Below are 9,820 nucleotides of genomic sequence, written 5' to 3'. Positions count from 1 at the left end.
CGAAAAGAAAAGGAGATAGGGGACCCCCCTGTCTCAAACCTATGAACATATGAAATTCCCAGGATGGAGAACCATTCACCAGGATCGTGACAGTAGCAGAAGACATCATCTCCAAAATCCAATTACACCATAAAGAACTAAACCCCATAATTTGCATGATTTCAATCAAGTATTCCCATGATAAAGAATCATAAGCCTTTTCAAAATCCACTTTAAACATCAAAAGAGGATTCTTAGAGGCTTTACTCCAAGCTACAATTTCATTGAGAAGAAACGGACCATCCAGAATCTGTCTGCCATTTATAAACGCCGATTGCTCCACACTAACCAAACTATCAATAACCTCAGCCAACATATTAGCAAGAATTTTATCAATAATCTTGTACTGACACCCAATCAAGCTAATAGGTCTATAATCTTTTACAAACTTCGGGTCTCTAATTTTAGGAATCATAGTGAAAAAGGAAGCATTACAACCCTTAGGAATCGACGAATGTGTATGAAAATGAGAGACCATGTCAAAAATGTCATCCTGAACAATATCCCAATACCATTATATAAAACCAAAAGTGAAATCATCAAGGCTTGGAGCTTTTGAAGAACCCGAGTCCCACACTGCCTTTTTTATTTCCTCCCGAGTGAACGGAGTATGAAGCAACTGAATCTGATCAGACGATAAATGTGAAAAATGGGAATCCTGAATTTGGGGTCGAGTACCGGCCTGTTTAGAGAAGAGAATCTGAAAATGGCCACGAAATTCCTCCTTAACCGTATTTGGGTCATCAATCCAACATCCGTCCTTCAAAACACCTCTAATAGCCATTTGTCTTCTCTTATTATTTATGACCCCATGAAAAAACCCGAGTTTTCATCACCTTCAATTCCCCCACTTGACTTTTTGCTTTTTGGGCTTCAATTCCCCCACTTGACTTTTTGCTTTTTGGGCTAACTCCAAATTCGTAACATGATCTAAATTCGTAACAAATATCTTATTTTTTAACTACTATAAAAACAATGGTGGAGAAAGGATAAAGGAGGTTCGATGTATCTTAAAACCAATGATGCGTCAATTGTTATTGGAGAAGAAGGGAAGAAAAAGATTGTTAGGAGGGGAGAAGGGGGGGGGGGGGGGGGGGTTAAACTGAAATTGTTTTTTTTTTTTATTATTATTATTATTATTTATTTATTTATTATTTTAATAATTAAGTTTAGTAAAAAAAATTAAAAAAAATACAAATTAGTTATTTTATATGCCTCAAATCAAACCATTCATGTAAGTTTTAAAAACCATAAAGATCATTTATATAAGTTTAAAAACAAAAATGACCATTAAAACCATGACCTTTAGTAAACCAACAAAACCATTTATATCTAGTTTTGTCAACTTTTAATTATTATAATCATGGATGCTGTTGATTTTTTTTTTTTAAATCGTTACTGTTATACTTTTCTTAGAAAAAGAAAGCCAAATATGCCAAAGCTTATTATATTCTATGCTCAAAAAATAATATACATATTGAGAATCATATAGGAAAATTTCTGAATAAATTTGTTGAACTTTTTCCTTTTTAGCATTATTTAATTCAAGCGAGAAAATTAAATATACTATGTTTTAATTTTATCTTTTCTATTCTTTAAAAAATAGCATTTATGTATATATATATATATATATATATATATATATATATATATATATATATATATATATATATATATATATATATATATATATATATATATATATATATATATATTCGTTTCCTACGACTAGATTTGCGTTCTTTACTTGAACATTTCTCTCTCTATATATATTTTTGTTATAATACCAAAATACAAAATTTTGAAAAAAATGTTACAATTCTAATTTAATGAGTTGATAAATACTAAATTATCTGACTATTCCTTAAAATTATAAGTTTAAGAAAATAGAAGTGGTATCCGATGCCTTCTTTTCTATTGGCAGATATGAGAATAGATGGGCATAGACCTTTTTTTAGAATAGATTTATATTCTCTTCTAGAAAAATGCATCTTTAATTATTCATTTTTTCAGAAAATACAAAAGAATATATGCCTTATATAAAAGTAATGGAGATCATTAAACGACAATTGTGGTCGTGATCATATGCATTCAAGGAGAGAAAGTGAAAACTCTAACTGAAATAAACTCAAAATAATAAAAGCATCTTATATTAGTAATTTTTTGGAACGGCATTTCATATTATTAATAATAAACAAACAAAGTAAACTAAAGAATTATATATTTTTTTTCTATAAGTAATTTCATGGAAAGAAGGAATAAAGGTTTGGATGAGGCTCTTACCCTTTTTTTCTATATACCATTCATATAATTTACCCTTTTTTTCTATATACTTACAAAATCACATTAAACCAAAAGTTTTGGATGAGGCTCTTACCCGGTCCATAGGACCACATACATGTTCGGATGAGTCCAATGAACGTCTAATGGTTAAGGTGCTTCACACAAAAGGTCTAGCTAAAGGCAATAATGAGTGTAGGTGTGTCGTTGCACATGAAAGAAGCTAGCTAGGGGGTATTAGAAGGTGCCCTCTGTCTTTCACTTCAATTTGTATAAGTAAAATATTAAGGGAATCCATTATGTTTAATAAATTATATAAACTGAAGCTATACTAAAAACATATTAAAGTATATGTGTTTGATCAAATATACTAAAATCAGAAAATATATAGCGCATACAAATTAACAGTTGAATGAAATTGTAAGTGGGTCCTTTGACATTAAAAGCAAAAGAAACCCTAGCTCTTGAGAAGTTCGAAAAAAAGATGTTCAAATATCACAAACTCTCTTCAATATTCCTCATCATCGTCATCTTCCTCTCTTACCTGATCAAATCCCACATCTTCATCTACTATGGATGTTCTCAAGAAAAATTCCAACCAAACACCCCTTCTGAAACCAATCTCAACTCTTTACTTTCATTATTTGTTTCCTCATCCTCCCAAGCCTTATACAGCAGTTATGCCATTGGAAACGACACAAACGCATCTTCAGAATCTTCTGTTTACGGTTTGTACCAATGTCGAGGCGATTTAAGGACACAAGATTGCGCAAAATGCATTAAAGAAGCAGTTTCTGAAGTAGGGTTAGCGTGTCCTTACTCATATAGTGGTAGTTTGCAGTTGAATGAGTGTTTAGTGAGGTTCGAGCATTATGATTTCTTTGGTGAGTTGGATACGAACCTAAGGTTCAAGAAGTGTAGCAAAAGTGTGAGTCATGATGTGGAGTTTATTAAGCGACGTGATGATGTATTGAGTGAGTTGGGTGAGGCTAATCAAGGGTTTAGGGTTGGTAGTGAGGGTTTAGTTCAAGGGTTTTCACAATGTTTAGGTGACGTGAATCCAAACGATTGTAGTTCTTGTCTTGGTGAGGCTATCTCGAAGCTGAAAAGCTTGTGTCGATCATCTGAAGCTGGGGATGTGTTCTTGGCTCAGTGTTACGTGCGATATTGGGCATCTGGTTACTACAATTCTCCTCCGGGTAAAAGATCAATGATAATATTATTAATTTGTGTTAATATTGTTATATATGTGATTTTCATTTTGATTCAAACTACAGAATCATCTGGTGGTGATGATATTGGGAAAACAATAGCCATAATTATTGGAGTTGTGGCAGGTGTTGTAGCATTTATTGTGCTTCTTTCTTTTTGCAGAAAATCATGAGGTAATTTTTAGACTTTATAGCGTAATTGGATATTATTTTAACCTTTTATATCAACATTCAATACCATGTGAGAATTGAGATATAGATTTTTTTTTTTTCAATTATCATCGAATGATTTTTAGATTTTGTATATCTTATCTCCTTCTAGTTTAATCAATGTTTATTTATCTTTTTAATTATACTTCAGTTTTGAAACTTTGTTATTTCCTACTAATTAGTTAATTCTATAAAATATCTAACAATATTTAATTTATGATATAAAATTTATAACGATTATACAATATTTTCAAAGGTTTTTATTTGTATAAATATAACGCAATAATTGTTTCATATTTTGTATATATCAATCAAATAAGGAACCGATATTGTTTTGTTTATGTTTTTGTTTTTTGTTGCATTTAATGTCTATGAAATGGTAATAGTTATGATATGTTATTTAAAAACGACAAACTAATTAAGCAGGATTATATAAATTTTAGATAGATGATGATCGATAAATTAAGTTAAATTTATATTAAAAAATTATTGGAATATACTAAATAACTATTAAAGAATGTAGTGGATGTGCAAAAGCTAGTACAAAATCTTTGTTAGAAAAGTTTCCTATAAAAAATACCATTAAAGAATGCATTAATTAAAAGTTAATATTAACTAAAAAGAAAGTTACAAAAGTCTGAGTCATAACATAAATCAACTAGATGCTCTTACATTCGATTGTTGAATTCTTTTCTATGATTTATTCCCTTGCACTTGTAATTTCTTTGAGTATTTTTAATGGTAATACCGATGCTATATTTCAGGTTAATAAAGTAGCTATGTAAGGGTGGCGTCTCAAATGAATTTGAAGCAAAGCTTGATGCTTAAGTTAACCAATGAGCAATGCTGATTTTGAAATTACGACAATGAAATATGTCTAGCATTTAGCTGCCTTAAGTGTTACAATCATTTTTGTCGACCGTATCAATATTTCATAAAGAAAATGTTCGCCTATATTTGTGTATAAAAAAGTCATGCAAATGAATATGATTAAAATAGACCATCTATCTTGAATCGTATTCATTTGAAACTCATAAGCTCTTCAACTTATGTTATTTAAATTGAACCATATTTATTTGACACTAAAACTCTTCTACTTATGTTACTTAAATGATAATATAACTCATGAGTAGGGGTGCAAATGAGCCGAGCCGAGCCCGAGCTTGGTCAGACTCGGCTCGGACTCGTTTAAGTTATACGAGGCTCGAGCTCGAGCTCGGCTCGATTCGAGCTTCTTGTACCGAGCTTGGCTTGAGCTCGTAAATAAATATAGAAGCTCGACTCGGGCTCGGGCTCGAATCGTTTTTTGTCTGATGTGCCTAAATAAGCTTAAGCTCGGCTCGAGCTCGTTAAGAAGCTCGTTTACTAATACCCTAAATACATAATCTCCAAATATGTTTTTATTTTAATATATAAAAAAAAAATAATAAATTATTTTATATAAAGGCTCGTTTAGGCTCGCGAGCCTAAACGAGCTTAGTGACATAGGCTCGAGCTCGAGCTCGTTTAATAAACAAGCTTAATATTAAGATCGAGCTCGGCTCGGGCTCGTTTAAAATCGGTTTCGAGTCGAGCTTTTAACGATCCGATCCCGAGTAGCTCACGAGTAACTTGGCTCATTTGCACCCCTACTCATGAGCATTTTTTATCTTATGATATTTAATTGGTATTTTTGACACATGATTGGTTATATATATACTACCTTATAAAAGAAATCTTACTATTTCTATAAATAGAATCAATATAATAATAATATTTTTTTAAGACGTTCAAGTCTTTAAGCTTAAAGTACAACCAACTATTAATATAATAATATTATAATATATATCTTACAAATGATAATACTATGGATACAAGTATTAAAAACACATTTAAATTAATATTTCCTTATTTTTAGGGATTGAATTAGTATTTTCATCAATTTTGACCCAACTTGTACTCCTAAAATATCTCTTCTCTGGTATCTGGTGCATTCGAAATCTGAAACACTTCTTTTCGACAAATCGTTTGAAATTTAAAAGCTCATTCAAGTTGACTGAAGACTAATTCAAATCTTCATCTCCTTTTCCTCATGAAATCCACCACCACAATATTTTTTGGTTTTGACATTGCACTTTTTATTTTTGGGAAACCGATCGATAATGGTGCAAGTGTTCTTAGAAATATAACATGTCTCCGAATGGAACTAATTGCTTGAAAGAAACTATTCGCCGCCGCCGCTTTGCGCGGGCAAACGGCTAGTATATATATATATATATATATATATATATATATATATATATATATATATATATATATATATATAAGTTTCTGTGAAAACTAGTTTTAATCGGTCAACAAATCCCTCCATTTTAATTTAGTGAGTGCCTTATGCAAGAGAGACATAGACCTTAGGATGTGTTCCTGTAGATTCGAACCTGCTTTCCTGTACTACCCCTTAGTGCATTAGAGCGATATTTTTATTTATATTAAGTGTTTGTTAGGCATTGCGACACACTGTTAACAAACTGACGTCGTTGCCAAGGACACGACAAGTACTAATCGTTTTATTCCAAGATCTACACATACAAGTACTCCACTACAATTTGATATGAAGATAGAGAAGACAACAAGGAAACTCAGAAAAAAAACTACTTCAGTAGAAAAAGTTAAAGGGTTTTTTCGCATCAGCATATTTTCTAGCACCAGAGCAAACAAAACCACAAAGCATTCCCATATGAAATGAACCTGAAACAACCTTCTCATCTTTTCCCAAAGCACTTCCACCCTCACCTTCCCACAGTCCATTTAAAAATTACTCACCCACATCTTCCATCAAATATGAAACAACTGAACCTTCTAATTTAGATCCTGAAACATAACCAACTATGAGTGTTCACGGAGACGAATTAAAAAAAAACTATTCGCGAATGGGCAACACAAAGTGTTACACAACAACCTTTGTTTATCATTTTCCCTGAACCTTAAAACTTTGATATGAAGTTTAGCTTGATTTGTCATAAAAATCATGAAAAATTCAATATTTTAAAACCAACCCAAAATCATAAATTATTTACAACATAGTTTTCAAAACATGTTCCATATCAGAGTTTACCAAAATCATAAGTCAAAATAAGAGGATGTGTACGGTCATGCCTTCGCCTTCCCACAATCGTTTGAAGTAGCTGAAACATAACCCAAAACTGTAAGCCCAAAGCTTAATGAGTTCCGCCAAAGTACCAACACATAAACAAATAATACATATACAATAACAACATGCAATGGGTCCACAACTAAAAGACTGGATTACCCCTAAGCCCACAACATAAGTCTAGTTTGCCCTCGAGGCCCACAACTTATGTTTGGCTTGCTCCCCGACCAGATCAGTCCTTGGACTGACCACCACCAAGCTCTCAGTACGAGCCTAGCATGCCCTACCAGCCCTCATCTTGTATCTAGAATGCTCTTGATCCCTCAATATGAGTTTGGCATGCCCTACCCGACCCTCAGCTCATATCTAGATTGCTCCAGGGTTTGTTGGCTACTGCACAGAGCAATACAACCTCAACCCAACCCACACAATATGTCGACATATAACAGATACTAACATATACAGATAATCATACAGACAGTATCACAGGTAGTCCTACCGATCTACCAGACTAGCATATCCAAACTAGCATGCAAATCTATTCCATTCTCAGCATACCAACAAATATTAGGTTATCAAACCAATGAGCCATCCTTGGTGTCTTCGACCCGTAAGTACAGTGAGGAAAACTGACCTTGCAAACTAAACAAAAGCTGATAAGGTCCTAACTCCGAATCTCAGCTCCGACTGCCTCCTATTCCATCTAAGTGACCAAACCAACTAGAATTCCCAAAATACCCTTAAGGTCAAACTTGGTCAAACCCACTAAGTCAACTAAGTCAGCCCAGCTGAGTCAACCCAATCGAGCTAACCTGGTACGAGTACGTGGGTCGTACTTCGGAGGTACGCTGGGCATACTCCAACCCTCGCAGTTGACCACCATCGGGGTGGTTAACCTCGTACGTCGGGCGTACCCTCACAAACTCCAAAACCTCATTAAGTTTCCAACTTTATGACTTTACACGCCTAATAAGAGCTTAACCCAAGGTCTTAATCAATTAAGACCTTCTACAAGATACATGAAGCAATTCTAACCAATGAGACTTCATTTTTATGGCTAAGTATATGACAACCCGATATTACGATTCAATGTAATGACTTAAAAAGCTAAGTATTGTAACCACTTTTTAAAATAATGGAATTAACTTTGAAAATAAAAAATGTACAAAAATCTCTATTTGGTTACCTACTATGTTAGATATCATTAAACTGTGATCGTACATAAAAAGAACGTCAAAATCTGACTTCGTATGAGGAAGTTATGATTTTTCCAAGTTCGGCATAGCGATAGACAGCTAAAAACTCGAAACCGAGATTGAGCGACTTTTGGCCGGAATGACCTAAATGAGAATCGAAGGTCTCGACAATGGTTGTTCAACGGTAAAAAGTCTGGCAAAAATAGACATCGGATAAAGAAGTTATGGATTTCTAACGAACTTTTCTTACCTCGACCTTTTAAATAAATAAATAATAAAAATAATTTCAAAATTTGCCGACGGAGTCTAAACAAAAGTTGTAGAGCGTAGTCTCACCTACGCGTGGATATAAAGAACGTCGAAAACGGAGTTCGTATGAAGAAGACATGAATTTTTGAAGTTTACTAAATAATAAAAATATAAATTTAAATCAAATTTTGGTATTATCTGAAGGAGGAGTCACCGGGCCAATCCGAGTAACGCCCAGCATACTCGAGGAATAGGCCTCGGATCGTCCACGTCGCCCCCTATGCAAGGTTGTGCCCTGTCCCATCCAAGCTCCGAGGCAGTCGAGGATGCGGTCACGCATGACGCACGCGTACGCCCAACGTATTGAGGCGGTTCCCATCCCCTATAAAAGGGATGCGAGGGTTCCGGGGAAAACTCTCATTTCCTCTCATCTTTCTTGCGTTTTCGCCTCGTTTTCCGTGCACGTGATATCCCGAAGCCACGGTTTCCATACTCAAGCCTCGAAGGTCGTTTGTGCTCCCGAAGGTCGTTTCTGCTCGGTTTTCATCTCGCCTTCTTCGATCTTTCAAGTGAGTTCATACCCCTAAAACTATGCTTTTAAATGTTTGATAAATGTTTTTTATACAATATTAGGGGGGAGGGGGGGGGGGGGGGGGGAAATGCAAGTAAAACACGCGGTTATTATCGTGTATAACTTAACGATTCACTATATAAACTTTTTATCTAAGTAATCATATGTGATTCATAAACTACTACATGTATTCTCGTATGAAATACATATTTTCAATAACACCTTGTCTTGTGAAAATAAAACGTTTATATATATATATATATATATATATATATATATATATATATAAATCAAATGCTCCATTTTTACATTAGGTATATGTGATCAGTCAAGTCACTTTACGTGTTATACTTTACATAATGAGTGAGCATTACACTAGGGTTTACTATACGAACGAAACACACACTTTGAAAAACTATAATAGGTATAGTTTACGAGAAAATCAGGAACATTTACACACTAGAAACATTATATCAAAGAGATATTTTCTTACACAAGAATAAATGGACAGTTCTCATACGTAAATCTGTTTTATACCAAGTTTTGTGAGACATTGCACGTGCTTTCGAGTATGCATTTTAAGTCCTGTATTATATACCATAATCCCTTGTAGGGGGAGCGTGATACTTGTGTATAGATCCATACGGGATTGACAATCCCACACCTAAATTGTTAGCTACAACTAGGCCGGCAGGCCTGGGGTGACAAACGTCATAACTTTCCACCGCTTGAAGAACGTTGATATAGGCATCATGGTCAAATAGTATGGTTATAAGACTCACATGGAGTATTAAAAACACATTGATTTACGGGTTTTTCAAATGCCTTAACGATTTACACATAAAACTACTATTTTAGGCATGAATAGCACTATTGAAATTACAGTTTTGGAACAATCAAACTACCATCTACTATAGTAGAAAATATGGGATTT

The 9,820-nt window shown here is 33.8% G+C and overlaps 1 protein-coding gene across 1 annotated transcript; it reads left to right on the top strand.

Annotated features, from left to right (window-relative positions):
• Positions 1 to 2,423: 2,423 nt before the first annotated feature.
• On the top strand, positions 2,424 to 4,738 carry LOC111906998 (plasmodesmata-located protein 8). Its single transcript, XM_023902782.3, has 3 exons — positions 2,424 to 3,518; positions 3,597 to 3,704; positions 4,505 to 4,738. Exons 1-2 carry the CDS (start codon positions 2,804 to 2,806, stop codon positions 3,701 to 3,703), a joined length of 822 nt encoding a protein of 273 aa, XP_023758550.1. The 5' UTR covers positions 2,424 to 2,803; the 3' UTR covers position 3,704; positions 4,505 to 4,738.
• Positions 4,739 to 9,820: the final 5,082 nt, after the last annotated feature.

Source organism: Lactuca sativa, chromosome 4 (genome assembly GCF_002870075.4).
Source record: "Lactuca sativa cultivar Salinas chromosome 4, Lsat_Salinas_v11, whole genome shotgun sequence".
Taxonomy (NCBI): Eukaryota; Viridiplantae; Streptophyta; class Magnoliopsida; order Asterales; family Asteraceae; genus Lactuca; species Lactuca sativa.
This window is presented reverse-complemented; position numbering and strand designations above follow the sequence as displayed.

Coding starts and splice junctions, on each gene's coding strand:
- LOC111906998 (XM_023902782.3), top strand. CDS start 2,804: ATGTTCAAATATCACAAACTCTCTTCAATATTCCTCATCATCGTCATC. Junction 3,519..3,596: donor TTACTACAATTCTCCTCCGG/GTAAAAGATCAA, acceptor TTCAAACTACAG/AATCATCTGGTGGTGATGAT.